At 45.8% G+C, this 15,428-nt stretch overlaps 1 protein-coding gene across 6 annotated transcripts in view; it reads right to left on the minus strand.

Moving 5' to 3' along the window:
* The window catches only part of LOC130290413 (cytochrome P450 2G1-like), a 43,303-nt gene extending 28,294 nt beyond the window's left edge, over positions 1-15,009 (minus strand). Inside the window, exons 1-2 of one of the 6 annotated variants that reach the window (XM_056538034.1) lie at positions 14,675-15,008; positions 5,401-5,624 (exon numbers count right to left, since the gene is read on the minus strand). In XM_056538034.1, the coding sequence (XP_056394009.1) occupies positions 5,401-5,574 (174 nt within the window). In that variant the 5' untranslated portion in view covers positions 5,575-5,624; positions 14,675-15,008. Of the gene's footprint in view, positions 1-5,400; positions 5,625-14,674 lie in introns of all 6 variants that reach the window. The other 5 variants (XM_056538030.1, XM_056538031.1, XM_056538032.1 and 2 more) reach the window with 5 other exon arrangements.
* Positions 15,010-15,428: the final 419 nt, after the last annotated feature.

Genomic DNA, 15,428 nt, shown 5'->3' on the forward strand with positions numbered 1-15,428 from the left:
CAGCTGGTTTCCCACTGCAGAAAAACCTGTGCGGGTTACGCTACCACTCATTTTAACGGGTCTGCAAACCTGCCACTATTACGGACGGTCCATGTGCCCAAACAAATGCATGCTAGCGTAACTCGCAGTGGAAACCTACTGCTAGTTACAAACATTTGAACGTTCTCTTAACCCCTTCAGGACCAAGCCCATTTTGGCTTTAAGGACCAGAGCGTTTTTTGCACATCTGACCACTGTCACTTTAAACATTAATAACTCTGGAATGCTTTTAGTTATCATTCTGATTCCGAGATTGTTTTTTTCGTGACATATTCTACTTTAACATGGTGGTAAATTTTTGTGGTAACTTGCATCCTTTCCTTGTGAAAAATCCTAAAATTTGATGAAAAATGTGAAAATTTTGCATTTTTCTAACTTTGAAGCTCTCTGGTTGTAAGGAAAATGTATATTACAAATAAAAAAAATTTTTATTCACATATACAATATGTCTACTTTATGTTTGCATCATAAAAGTGACAAGTTTTTACTTTTGGAAGACACCAGAGGGCTTCAAAGTTCAGCAGCAATTTTCCAATTTTTCACAAAATTTTCAAACTCACTATTTTTCAGGGACCAGTTCAGGTTTGAAGTGGATTTGAAGGGTCTTCATATTAGAAATACCCCACAAAAGACCCCATTATAAAAACTGCACCCCCCAAAGTATTCAAAATGACATTCAGTCATCATTTTAACCCTTTAGGTGTTTCACAGGAATAGAAGCAAAGTGAAGGAGAAAATTCACAATCTTCATTTTTTACACTTGCATGTTCTTGTAGACCCAATTTTTGAATTTTTACAAGGGGTAAAGGGAGAAAATGTATACTTATATTTGTAGCCCAATTTCTCTCAAGTAAGCACATACCTCATATGTCGGCGGGCACATACCTCAAGTGTTCGGCGGGCACAGTAGAGGTCTCAGAAGGGAAAGAGCGACAAGGGGATTTTGGAGAGTACGTTTTCCTGAAATGGTTTTTGGGGGGCATGTTGCATTTAGGAAGCCCCTATGGTGCCAGAACACCAAAAAACCCTCACATGGCATACCATTTTGGAAACTAGACCCCTTGAGGAATGTAATAAGGTATAAAGTGAGCCTTATTACCCAACAGGTGTTTCACGACTTTTGCATATGTAAAAAAAATATATATTTTTTTCACTAAAATGTGTGTTTCCCCCCAAATTTCAAATTTTTCCAAGGGTTAATAGCAGGAAATACCCCCAATATTTGTAACCCCTTCTCTTCTGAGTATGGAGGTACCCCATAAGTTGACCTGAAGTACACTACAGGCGAACTACAATGCTCAGAAGAGAAGGAGTCATATTTGGCTTTTTGAGAGCAAATTTTGCTCGGGGGGCATGTCGCATTTAGGAAGCCCCTATGGTGCCAGAACAGCAAAAAAAACACATGGCATACCATTTTGGAAACTAGACCCCTTGAGGAACGTAATAAGGAATAAAGTGAGCCTTAATACCCCACAGGTGTTTCACGACTTTTGCATATGTAAAAAAAAGTAATAATTTTCCACTAAAATGTGTGTTTCCCCCCAAATTTCACATTTTTGCAAGGGTTAATAGCAGAAAATACCCCCCAAAATGTGTAACCCCATCTCTTCTGAGTATGGAGGTACCCCATAAGTTGACCTGAAGTGCACTATGGGCGAACTACAATGCTCAGAAGAGAAGGAGTCATATTTGGCTTTTTGAGAGCAAATTTTGCTCGGGGAGCATGTTGCATTTAGGAAGCCCCCATGGTGCCAGGACAGCAAAAAAAAAAACACATGGCATACCATTTTGGAAACTAGACCCCTTGAGGAACGTAACAAGGGGTACAGTGAGCATTTGCCCCCCACTGGTGTCTGTCAGATCTTTGAAACAGTGGGATGTACAAAATTTTTAATTTGCACAGCCCACTGTTCCAAAGATCTGTCAGACACCAGTGGGGTGTAAATTCTCACTGCACCCCTCATTACATTCCGTGAGGGGTGTCGTTTCCGAAATGGGGTCACATGTGGGGTTTTGTTTTTTTTGCGTTTGTCAAAACCGCTGTAACAATCAGCCACCCCTGTGCAAATCACCTCAAATGTACATGGTGCACTCTCCCTTCTGGGCCTTGCTGTGCGCCCCCAGAGCACTTTGCGCCCACATATGGGGTATCTCCGTAGTCGGGAGAAATTGCGTTATAACTTTTGGGGGGCTTTTTTCCCTTTTACCTCTTGTGAAAATGTAAAGTATAGGGCAACATCAGCATGTTAGTGTAAAAAATTAAAATTTTTTACACTAACATTCTGGTGTAGACCCCAACATTTCCTTTTCATGAAGGGTTAAAGAAGAAAATACCCCCCAAACTTTGTAACGCAATTTCTCCCAAGTTCGGTGATACCCCATATCTGACCCTAAACTGTTGCCTTGAAATACGACAGGGCTCCAAAGTGAGAGCGCCATGTGCATTTGAGGCCTAAATTAGGGATTTGCATAGGGGTGGACATAGGGGTATTCTACGCCAGTGATTCCAAAACAGGGTGCCTCCAGCTGTTGCAAAACTCCCAGCATGCGTGGACAGTCAACGGCTGTCCGGCAATACTGGGAGTTGTTGTTTTTCAACAGCTGGAGGCTCTGCTTTGGAAACAGTGGTGTACCGGACATTCTTATTGGGGGAGGGGGGCTGTGTAGGGGTATGTGTATATGTAGTGTTTTTAACTTTTTACAGCGAGTTCCCCTGCGCAAGATTTGCTGCATCTCAAACAAACTTGCAGCGAGAAACCCACTGTAAAAGTCTCGCCCATGTGAATGTACCCTGTACATTCACAGGGGGGGGGGGGGGGGGAGGGTGCACCAGCTGTTGCAAAACCACAACTCCCAGCATGCATGGTCTGTTAGTGCATGCTGGGAGTTATAGTTTTGCAACAGCTGGAGGCACACAGGTTAGGAAACACTGAGTTAGAAACAGACAATGTTTCCCAACCAGTGTGTCTCCAGTTGTTGCAAAACTACAACTCCCAGCATGCCCAGACAGCTGAAGGGCATGCTGGGAGTTGTAGTTCGACAACATCTGAAGGGCCAGATGTTGCCGAACTAAAACTCCCAGCATGCCTGGACAGTCAGTGCATGCTGGGAGTTGTAGTTTTGCAACAGCTGGAAGAGCACAGATTGGAGACCATTATACAATGGTCTCCAAACTGGGGCCCTCCAGATGTTGCAAAACTACAACTCCCAGCATGCCCAGACAGCCAAAGGCTGTGTAGGCATGCTGGGAGTTGTAGTTTTCAGACTCCTAGAAGCAGCAGTGAAGATCTTCACTGCTACCTCTGAGGACCATATACTCACCTGCCGGTCCCGTCGCTGCTCGTCCACGTGGCCGGTCCCGCGCTGCTCCTCGGTCCCGCCGCTGGTTCGGGTAAGGCTGCCGGTCCCCCCCGTGTTCCCCCACCTATGCCGCGAGCCCCCGCAGCCATCGTCCCCCGTTCTGCCCAACTTCCAGGGGCGGGCAGTGCGGGGGATCTGAACTTTCACCCTAGATCACTGTGATTGGTCCACAGGGACCAATCACAGTGATCGCTGACCAGGACCATCAATGGATGGTCCTGGGGGTGAAGCAGAAGTTGTCCCCTGCTGGAAACAGCGGGACTTCTGCCAGTTAACCCGTGCGATGCTGCATCGCCGGGTTAACTGAATGTCATTTATAAACGTCGGGATGCGCGAACGCACTGCACAACCCGGCGTTTATATATGACATTCTGCGGGAAGGGGTTAAACAAATAAAATATTTACTATAGGTCTTAGATTTGGACCCTGATGCGTTTGTGTTATGGCCTTAGATGCTTTTCCCCTCATTGGGATCTCAGGCCATATTCACATGGTGCGTGATCAGGAACCTAGTGCTGTGTATGCTGCATCACAAAACAGAGGAAACCGGAAACCAGGAAAATCTTTGGTCATGCAATTCGGGGCCCCATATTTAATTTTGCCCAGGGCCACACTTAGGCTAGGTTCAGACTATGGAATTTCCGACAGAAATTCAGTCGTAAAATTTCCATCAGAAATTTCGCTTGCTAAAATGTATAGTGTAGTGAATGGTTTTCCGTTCACAAATTCACACTTCGGAATTTGTGAAGCGGAAAATTCGCTTAGTAAATCCGCTCTTTCTTCAGGCGGAATTCCTCGCGGAACACATTGCAGTCTATGGGAGACTGCAGTGCCTGCGCGGTCCTAGCGCTGACTTATTTAGTCGGCGCAGGCGGAACTCAGAATCTCCGGGCGGAAATTTTCTCTACACACAGTGTCCAAAAAAAGTTACATGGAGTCACCCTCACCTGGTGTCCAAAGGAGCAGGTAATCCTGGTACATGTAAAGTGTACAGAACATGTAATACCTCCCTGTACTGTAGGGGGCGCGACCAGACATCAGTCAGTGCATACACTTCAGTAATACAGGTAAAGAGTACAGAACATGTAATACCTCCCTGTACTGTAGGGGGCGCTACCAGACATCCGGCAGTGCATACACTTCAGTAATACAGGTAAAGAGTACAGAACATGTAATACCTCCCTGTACTGTAGGGGGCGCTAGCAGACACCAGTCAGTGCATACACTTCAGTAATACAGGTAAAGAGTACAGAACATGAAATACCTCCCTGTACTGTAGGGGGCGCTACCAGACATCAGGCAGTGCATACACTTCAGTAATACAGTTAAAGAGTACAGAACATGTAATACCTCCCTGTACTGTATGTAGGAGGCGCTACCAGACATCAGTCAGTGCATACACTTCAGTAATACAGGTAAAGAGTACAGAACATGTAATACCTCCCTGTACTGTAGGGGGCGCTACCAGACATCCGGCAGTGCATACACTTCAGTAATACAGGTAAAGAGTACAGAACATGTAATACCTCCCTGTACTGTAGGGGGCGCTAGCAGACACCAGTTAGTGCATACACTTCAGTAATACAGGTAAAGAGTACAGAACATGTAATACCTCCCTGTACTGTAGGGGGCGCTACCAGACATCAGTCAGTGCATACACTTCAATAATACAGTGGTTTTACCAGTGAATGTTCTTCCAGACATTGACACATTTCACAGATCTGGACTGTCTGTAACATTGCATGTTGAGTCTGGTTTCAACTTACAATGGTCCAGAAAAGACCATTGTATGTTGAAACTTTTGTATGTTGAGGCCATTGTAAGTTGAGGGATCACTGTATACTATTTGGTATGGTACAAATAAAGCTATCTTGATCAGTTCCTGGGTTGCAGTAAAGGTTAGCCTGATGAGAGAAGCAAGAGCTCATCCCATAAACATTTACTTTATTATTCTAGTAGTTATTGAATGTAAAGAAAAACATTTAAAAAAAAAAAACTGACCTCCATTAAAGACTTGATCATTTCTCCTCTCTTAATCTGCAAGACATTTCCAAAGATGGGTATAGGGCGAGGCCCCGGGGGTAGATTACTATGAGTTGAGCTCCATATTGGGTAGATGAACAAACAGAAGATGGTAAAAAGAAGAACCAAGGTTCCCAGCCATGCGATCTCCATGTTTTCTTGTGTTCTGACCTTGTTCTAATATAATGTTTGCAGAGGAACTGCTGATAAAATACATCATTATCCTTTCTATAGTTCATTCTACTCAAAAGGAAAATAGCAGAGTGTCATAAGAACCATTTAAAGCATTTTTTCACTTAATTGACATAGCAATGAGAATTTTTTATGGTTCTATTTGAGTAAAATAGTCATAAATAATAACTGTAAAAAAAGTGACTTGTGGTATTTATGTACCGGGATTGGCCCTTGGCTAAAAGTGCCCCAGTAGCTTTCCGTATCCTGTGCAATAAAAGTTACCGACATTTTTATAGCACAACTGATTTCAACAAATCTATTGGTTTGACCCAAAGTTAAAAAACAAAATTTTTAAAGGGTACCTCTCATCAAAAAAACTTTTGATATATTATAGATTAATGTATGGAGAATAACTTTACAATTGCATGTTATTAAAAAATATGCTTCTTTCTATTTAATTTTCCACTTTGAAGAAATGACCACTAGGGGTCTCCCTACCAGTCCTGGCAGCAAGCATTTCAGACTCATGCTGGAGTCCTAAACACTACGAGCTGCCAGTCTGCTTTGTTCACAAAGGAGAACACTCAGAGCTGCCATCCTGCTTTGTTCACAGCCAAACAGGCTGTGAACAAAGCAGGCTGGCAGCTCTGAGTGTTTAAGACTCCAGCATGAGTCAGAAATGCTTGCTGACAGGACTGATCGGGAAAAATACAATAGAAAGAAGCATATTTTTCATTAACATGCTATTGGAAAGTTATTCAACATTCATTAATCTAAAATATATCAAAAGTTTATTTGATGAGAGGTACCCTTTAAGTTCCCCTTACCGTATTGATTCTGGGCCAGTCTCCCACCAGACCCACCCTGCCCCATCATCTGATATCACTGTTACGCCTAGCGCTCCGGGTCCCCGCTCCTCCCCGGAGCGCTCACGGCGTCTCTCTCCCCGCAGCGCCCCGGTCGGTCCCGCTGACCGGGAGCGCTGCACTGTCATGGCCGTCGGGGATGCGATTCGCACAGCGGGACGCGCCCGCTCGCGAATCGCATCCCAGGTCACTTACCCGTCCCGGTCCCCTGCTGTCATGTGCTGGCGCGCGCGGCTCCGCCCTCTAGGGCGCGCGCGCGCCAGCTCTCTGAGACTTAAAGGGCCAGTGCACCAATGATTGGTGCCTGGCCCAATTAGCTTAATTGGCTCCCACCTGCTCCCAGACTATATCTGATCACTGCCCCTGCACTCCCCTGCCGGATCTTGTTGCCTTGTGCCAGTGAAAGCGTTTAGTGTGTCCAAAGCCTGTGTTACCTGAATCCTTGCTATCCATCTTGACTACGAACCTTGCCGCCTGCCCCCGACCTTCTGCTACGTCTGACCTTGCCTCTGCCTAGTCCTTCTGTCCCACGCCTTCTCAGCAGTCAGCGAGGTAGAGCCGTTGCTAGTGGATACGACCTGGTTGCTACTGCCGCAGCAAGACCATCCCGCTTTGCGACGGGCTCTGGTGAACACCAGTAGCCTCTTAGAACCGGTCCACTAGCACGGTCCACGCCAATCCCTCGCTGACACAGCGGATCCACTACCTGGAAGCCGAATCGTGACAGTAGATCCGGCCATGGATCCCGCTGAGGTGCCGCTGCCAAGTCTCGCTGACCTTACCACGGTGGTCGCTCAGCAATCGCAGCAAATTGCCCAACAAGGACAGCAGCTGTCGCAGTTGACCGCCACGTTACAGCAACTTCTGCCTCTGCTACAGCAGCAACCATCTCCTCCGCCAGCTCCTGCACCTCCTCTGCAGCGAGTGGCCGCTCCTAGCCTCCGCTTGTCCCTGCCGGACAAATTTGATGGGGACTCTAAAGTCTGCCGTGGATTTTTGTCTCAGTGTTCCCTGCATATGGAGATGTTGTCGGACTTGTTTCCTACAGAACGGTCTAAGGTGGCATTCGTAGTAAGCCTTCTTTCAGGAAAGGCCTTGTCTTGGGCCACACCGCTCTGGGACCGCAATGATCCTGCCACAGCCACAGTCCAGTCCTTCTTCGCTGAAGTCCGGAGTGTCTTCGAGGAGCCAGCCCGAGCTTCTTCTGCCGAGACTGCCCTGTTGAACCTGGTCCAGGGTAATTCTTCAGTGGGCGAGTACGCCATCCAATTTCGTACTCTTGCTTCCGAGTTATCATGGAATAACGAGGCTCTCTGCGCGACCTTTAAAAAAGGCCTATCCAGTCGCATCAAGGATGTGCTGGCCGCACGAGAGATTCCTGCCAACCTGCAAGAACTCATCCATTTGGCTACCCGCATTGACATGCGTTTTTCTGAGCGACACCAAGAGCTCCGCCAGGAAAAAGACTTAGATCTCTGGCACCTCTCCCACAGTATCCGTTGCAATCTACGCCTGGGCCTCCCGCCGAGGAGGCCATGCAAGTGGATCGGTCTCGCCTGACCCAGGAAGAGAGGAATCGCCGTAGGGAAGAAAATCTCTGTCTTTACTGTGCCAGTACCGAGCATTTCTTGGTGGATTGCCCTATCCGTCCTCCACGTCTGGGAAACGCACGCACGCACCCAGCTCACGTGGGTGTGGCGTCTCTTGGTTCTAAGTCTGCTTCTCCACGTCTCACGGTGCCCGTGCGGATTTCTCCTTCAGCCAACTCCTCCCTCTCAGCCGTGGCCTGCTTGGACTCTGGTGCCTCTGGGAATTTTATTTTGGAGTCGTTTGTGAATAAATTCAGCATCCCGGTGACCCGTCTCGTCAAGCCGCTCTACATTTCCGCGGTCAACGGAGTCAGATTGGATTGCACCGTGCGTTACCGCACAGAACCCCTCCTGATGTCTATTGGACCCCACCACGAAAGGATTGAGTTATTCGTCCTTCCCAACTGTACCTCTGAGGTCCTCCTCGGTCTGCCATGGCTCCGGCTTCATTCTCCCACCCTTGATTGGACCACCGGGGAGATCAAGAACTGGGACTCTGCCTGCCATAGGAAGTGCCTCTCCCCCCCTCCCAGTCCCGTCAGGCAAGCCTCAGTGCCTCCTCATGGCCCCCGTCCTGGTGTCACACTGCCCCGTGCCAGGCTTCGCCCTCTGCCCTCCCTCCCAATTCCCACTCCTGCTGTGCTGCCTGCCGTTGAGGAAACCCTCCATTCTTTCCCGGTGTCCTCCTCCCAGGGGAGGCAGTTACCGGACAAAGAAAAGGGGAGACCTAAGGGGGGGGTACTGTTACGCCTAGCGCTCCGGGTCCCCGCTCCTCCCCGGAGCGCTCACGGCGTCTCTCTCCCCGCAGCGCCCCGGTCGGTCCCGCTGACCGGGAGCGCTGCACTGTCATGGCCGTCAGGGATGCGATTCGCACAGCGGGACGCGCCCGCTCGCGAATTGCATCCCAGGTCACTTACCCGTCCCGGTCCCCTGCTGTCATGTGCTGGCGCGCGCGGCTCCGCTCTCTAGGGCGCGCGCGCGCCAGCTCTCTGAGACTTAAAGGGCCAGTGCACCAATGATTGGTGCCTGGCCCAATTAGCTTAATTGGCTCCCACCTGCTCCCAGACTATATCTGATCACTGCCCCTGCACTCCCCTGCCGGATCTTGTTGCCTTGTGCCAGTGAAAGCGTTTAGTGTGTCCAAAGCCTGTGTTACCTGAACCCTTGCTATCCATCTTGACTACGAACCTTGCCACCTGCCCCCGACCTTCTGCTACGTCTGACCTTGCCTCTGCCTAGTCCTTCTGTCCCACGCCTTCTCAGCAGTCAGCGAGGTAGAGCCGTTGCTAGTGGATACGACCTGGTTGCTACTGCCGCAGCAAGACCATCCCGCTTTGCGGCGGGCTCTGGTGAACACCAGTAGCCTCTTAGAACCGGTCCACTAGCACGGTCCACGCCAATCCCTCGCTGACACAGAGGATCCACTACCTGGAAGCCGAATCGTGACAATCACTTTGACCATCACGTGGACATGCACAAATGGACAAAAGGTGAAGAACATATTAGAGATGAGCGAACTTACAGTATATTCGATTGGTCACCAACTTCTCGGCTCGGCAGTTGATGACTTATCCTGCATAAATGAGTTCAGCTTTCAGGTGCTCCTGTGGGCTGGAAAAGGTGGATACAGTCCTAGGAAAGATTCTCCTAGGACTGTATCCACCTTTTCCAGCCCACCGGAGCACCTGAAAGCTGAACTAATTTATGCAGGAAAAGTCATCAACTGCCGAGCCGAGAAGTTCGTGAGGAATCGAATTTACTGTAAGTTCGCTCATCCCTAGAACATATCAGTAAGGTAAATATGTTGTCTATTTGTTCCTTTTTTTTGATTTTTAAAGGGAACCTGAACATTTGGAGCAGAGCAGATTGGAATGTAGTTTTCAAGGATCGGTTCCAAGATAACTAGTAGTTAATTCATGTAAATCTCTGTTCATTCTGAGCTCTCGGTATGTGCACTTATACACAGATGTCTGTCAATCACTAAGAAGAACCGCCAAATTGAATACTTTCTCATCTTCCTGCTGCTGACTCCTCTGCCCCTGTTACTGTACCTGATTTGTAGATTCGGAGGTATCCAGGAAAGGGAGATGTGTCGCGCGGCAGCGCGACACATCTCCCTTTCCTGGATACCTCCAAATCTATATTTTGCACTTGGACACCTGGAGCCGCAGCAGCTGCCATCTAAGGAACTTGATCGAGGTTGTGCCTCTATTCGTGCAACTCGCACAGGTGAGTGCATTTTGATCGGTTTCCTTACTATCCCGCTATATCTGATTCCACCCAGCGGCGCGCACCCTGTGTCTTCTCGGACCTGATTTGTGGCACAGTATCGCCAGATACTTTACATCACATATCATTTTGTCATAATTGTAGTTACCCCACAAAAATCACCTGACACAGATAGCACCGCTGAAAACAAAAGTATCAGATACTGTAGATACTGCTCCAGAAACTATGGTGCCAAACAGATGGCGCCATATATTTTGTTGTAGATATCAATTTAGCCCCAGTCAGTAATATTGCACTATACGGTAATAGTTCCCCCCCTACTTTGTGGCCCACAAAGTAACAATGACACAAAGGGTGTAATTCGCAATCCTCATCTACATGTTTAAGGCTTAATTCATTGCCAGTTTTAACTTAAAGGGGTACTCTGGTGCTCCAGCGTTCTGAACTTTTTATTCAGAATGCTCAGAGCCGGAGGCTGTGATCATGATGTCACAGTCACGCCCCATTAATGTCTATGGGACGCCGACATGCCCCCTCCCATAGAGATGAAAGGAGGGGGCGTGGTGTAATGTCACGAGGGGCGTGGCCGTGACATCACGACCACTGACGCAGGAACCCAGCATTTGTTTAAAATGCCGAGTGCTGCAGGAGATCGGGACCCCCGCGATCAGACATCTTATCCCCTATCCTTTGGATAGGGGATAAGATTTCTTGCAGCGGAGTACCCCTTTAATCATTGCGAACCAAACTTAAAAAAAAAAAAGTTCTGCAAGTCCGGCAAACCAAACTTTCCAAAAGTTCGCCCAACTCCCAAGAGTGGAGTTGAGCAAATTTTTGAAAGGTTAACTGGACACTCAGAACTTTGTTAAAAAGTTTGGTTTGCGGAGAATTTGTTCAAACTGAACCGGCAATTAACCCCTTAAGGACGCAGCCCATTTGGGCCTTAAGGACTCAGACAATTTTATTTTTACGTTTTCATTTTTTCCTCCTCGCCTTCAAAAAATCATAACTCTTTTATATTTTCAACCACAGTCTAGGAGAGCTTGTTTTTTGCGCGACCAGTTGTCCGTTGTAATGCCATCACTCACTTTACCATAAAATGTATGGCGCAACTAAAAAACATACTATTTGTTTGGGGAAATTAAAAAGAAAACCACAATTTTGCAAATTTTGGAAGGTTTCGTGTTTTTTATTCTTTGGGTCAATACGATTAAAATGATACCCATGATAACATACTTTTCTATTACTGTTGCGCTTAAAAAAATCGCAAATACCCCTAAAATACCCCTATTTTGAAGACCTATAATTTTTTCATCTTTCCGTATACGTGGCGGTATGAGGGCTCATTTTTTGTGCCGTGATCTGTACTTTTTATTGATACCATATTTGCTTATATAAAACTTTTAATACTTTTTTATAAAAACATTTTGGAATAAAATGTTATAAAAATGAATCTATTTTTGCCTTTTTTTTTTTACGTTCACGCGGTTCCCCGTACGGTATCATTAACATTTTATTTTAATAGTTGGGATATTTACGCACGCGGCGACACCAAATATGTATATAAAATATTTGTTTTACAGTTTTTGGGGGTGTAATAGGGAAAATAGGACAATTTACGTTTTTATTGGGGGAGGGGGGTTTTCACATTTTTTTTACTTTTATTAATTTACTTTTTTACTTTTATTTTTACACTTTAAAAGTCCCCACAGGGGACTATTTATAGCAATCATTTGATTGCTAATACTGTTCAGTGCTATGTATAAGACATAGCACTGATCAGTATTATCGGTCATCTTCTGCTCTGGTCTGCACGATCGCAGACCAGAGCAGAAGACCCCGGGAGACGGCCGGAGCAAGGTGAGGGGACCTCTGGCCACCATGCTGGATGATTGGATCGCCGCGGCAGCGCTGCGGGCGATCCGATCATCCGTTCAAAGTAATGTGATGCTGCAGATGCCATGATCTGTATTGATCACAGCATCTGAGGGGTTAATGGCAGACATTCGCGCGATCGCGGATGTCCACCATTACGGGCGGGTCCCTGGCTACTATCAGCAGCCGGGACCTGCCGCGCATGACGTGAGCATCGCTCCGATGCTCACGGTTATGCATAGGACGTAAATGTACATCCTGGTGTGTTAAGTACCACCTCACCAGGACGTACATTTACGTCCTTCATAGTTAAGGGGTTAAATAAGCCTCAGTGTGTATAACACTGACTAAGAACTCTGTAGCCCTGTAGAACACTGCTAGGAATGTATTCAAGTAGTATTATATTGGTTTTAAAGGGGTACTCCAGTGGAAAACACTTTTTTTTATCAACTAGTGGCAAAAAGTTAAACAGATTTAAAAGATTTGTAAATTACTTCTATTTAAAAATCTTATTCCTTCCAGTACTTATCAGCTGCTGTATACTACAGAGCTAAACAAAAAAAAGGGGGGTATATACGAGCACTACTGCTGATTGGGCGAGGCCACACCAGTTAAGTACAACACAGGCTACAGGACAACAGACATTAACTGTTTTGTGGACCTGAGGAAGGCACATGCTAGTGCCGAAACACGTTGTCCTATTGCTTTGAATCTCAATAAGCTGTCCTGTGCTATAGTGGCATCCTGAATCCTTCTCCCAATCAGCAGTAGTGCTCGTATATAACCCCTTTTTTTATTGTTTAGCTATTTTCCGTCTCCACTATTTCCGTACCCATTGTGGTCACGGATAGGGGTTTCGAGCTGCACAACTGCCCGACCGCCCCCTCTTCAGACAGTTGTGCTGTCTGGGCATGCTGGGAGTTGTAGTTTTGCAACATCTGGAGGTCCGCAGGTTGGAGACCACTGATCTAGACAATAGATAAAGCTGAATGAAACCTGCTTATACTCACAATACCATATACAACATTGCTGGCAAACACTTGATAATACGGGATGAAGAATCTATTGTCTTCTCCTGATGGCTGCTTAGCTATATAAAATATTTCCTTCCTGGTGCAATGGTACAGAAGGATCATTTCAATGGAGCTGAGCTTCTATACCTGACATAACCCATGGAATGGTGTGGTGCTGTTCCTGGAAGAAAGATGCCATGGTTTCCTCATACTGAGCAACCAATTTCATGCACATGACTTAAATGGGAACTTCGCTAAGAAATATATATATATTTTTTTAAATCAACTGATGCCACAAAGTTATACAGATTTATAAATAACTTCTATTTAAAAATCTTAATCCTTCCAGTCCTTATCAGCTGCTGTATGCTACAGAGGAAGTTGTGTAGTCCTTTCCAGTTTGACCACAGTGCTTTCTGCTGCCACCTGTGTCCGTTTTTTAGGAACTGTCCACAGTAGGAGAGGTTTGCTTTGGGGATTTGCTTCTACTCTAGACAGTTCCTGACATGGACAGAGGTGTAAGCAGAGAGCACTGTGGTCAGACTGGAAAAAACTACACAACTTTCGCTTACAGCAGCTGATAAGTACTGGAAGGGTAAAGATGTTTACATTTTTTATTTACAAAATCTGTATAACTTTCTTGCACCAGTTGATTTGAAAACATTTTATTTCCACCGGAGTACCCCTTTAAATCAGTTTGGATTCTGCTGATATTAATAAACCGGAACTTGCTTGAAGTCTCTGTGTTAGGTTTTAGTGTTCGCAGGATCACGATAAGTAGAAGCCTTAAAGGGGGACTCCGGTGGAAAATACATCTTTTAAAATCAACTGGTGCCAGAAGGTTAAACAGATTTGTAAATTATTGAATCCTTCCAGTACTTAGCAGCTGCTGTATACTACAGAGGAAATTATTTTCTTTTTTATTTTCTTTACTGTCTGACCATAGTGCTCTCTGCTGACACCTCTGTCCATGTCAGGACCTGTCCAGAGTAGGAGAAAATCCCCATAGCAAACCTCTCCTGCTCTGGACAGTTCCTGACATGGACAGAGGTGTCAGCAGAGAGCACTGTGGTCAAACTGAAAAGAACTCCAGAAAGAAATACAACTTCATGTGGAGGATATAGCAGCTGATAAGTAATGGAAGTACTGAAAGGATTGTTATTATTATTAGTTTTTTTTTTACAGTTGATTTAAAAAAATAAATAAAAAAAAAAACATGTTTTCCACCGGAGTACCCCTTTAGCACATCGTGAACTATAGAAAACAAATGCATAGCAGACCATAAAGGCTCATTTAATAATAATGTGGCAAAAATATCCTACACACAAGACATATGATGTAAGGTAAAGAGTGAAAGGAGACGGTAGGGGTAAGAGTCCATACTGGAGTAAACCACTAAATGAATACAAGTAACATAGTATTAACCAGGGAAGGACAATGTATCAGACAGAAGGAGACCCTCAGAGGGGTAGACAGTTTCTGAATATAGAAATAAACCAGTCCTTACCTTAAACTTCACGGATCTGAGCAGACGTCTTCGAGGATCTTCTGGGAGGTTGACTTGTCTTTCTTATGTTCAGGAGTTCTGCAGGAATCTTCGAGCTGTTGTGCTTTAACTCTGTTGACAACTCTGCGTCACCTCAGATAACCCACAATCCATGAATGGAATTCACTGAACTGTTTAGAGATTCTACACAACGCTGCTGTGATGTGGAATGTGTTGCCTAGATTTTTTTTCCTGACTAGATACTGAAACATGTATTTTGTTTCTAATCTGTTTCTATTTTCTGATTGTATTTTATTTATTTTTTACATTTTAGTGGGGGCGTTCATCTTGCCTGAACTGTTTTTAACAGCGTTTAGAGATATGCTTTATTGCAGGACTTCTGGATCATAGACAACAATAGACCTGTTGCTTTCAGATGAATTGTGGACAGCACTGAACATTCTCTGTGACCTTTACAGAGGTCATTTTACAGGGAGGGGGGTGCTGAACTCCACTGTGTACAAAAAAGAAGATTGCAGCAGCACTCTTGGTCAAAAAATGGAGGCTCTTAGCGCACTTTTTGATCAAAACCTGTCCCCCTAGCCACCACGCGGAGGTGGCCTCATTTCGGATGGAACCTTACAAGCTCATGCCACGCACCTCTGCTGGGCATATGGCCTCTGGGTGACATGCAGGACCCACTATCAATTTAAAAATACTAAATTTTTCGACCAAGAGTGCTTTGTACACCTTGTATTTGCTAGTGTGCACCCAT

The sequence above is a fragment of the Hyla sarda genome, chromosome 9 (assembly GCF_029499605.1).
Source record: "Hyla sarda isolate aHylSar1 chromosome 9, aHylSar1.hap1, whole genome shotgun sequence".
NCBI lineage: Eukaryota > Metazoa > Chordata > Amphibia > Anura > Hylidae > Hyla > Hyla sarda.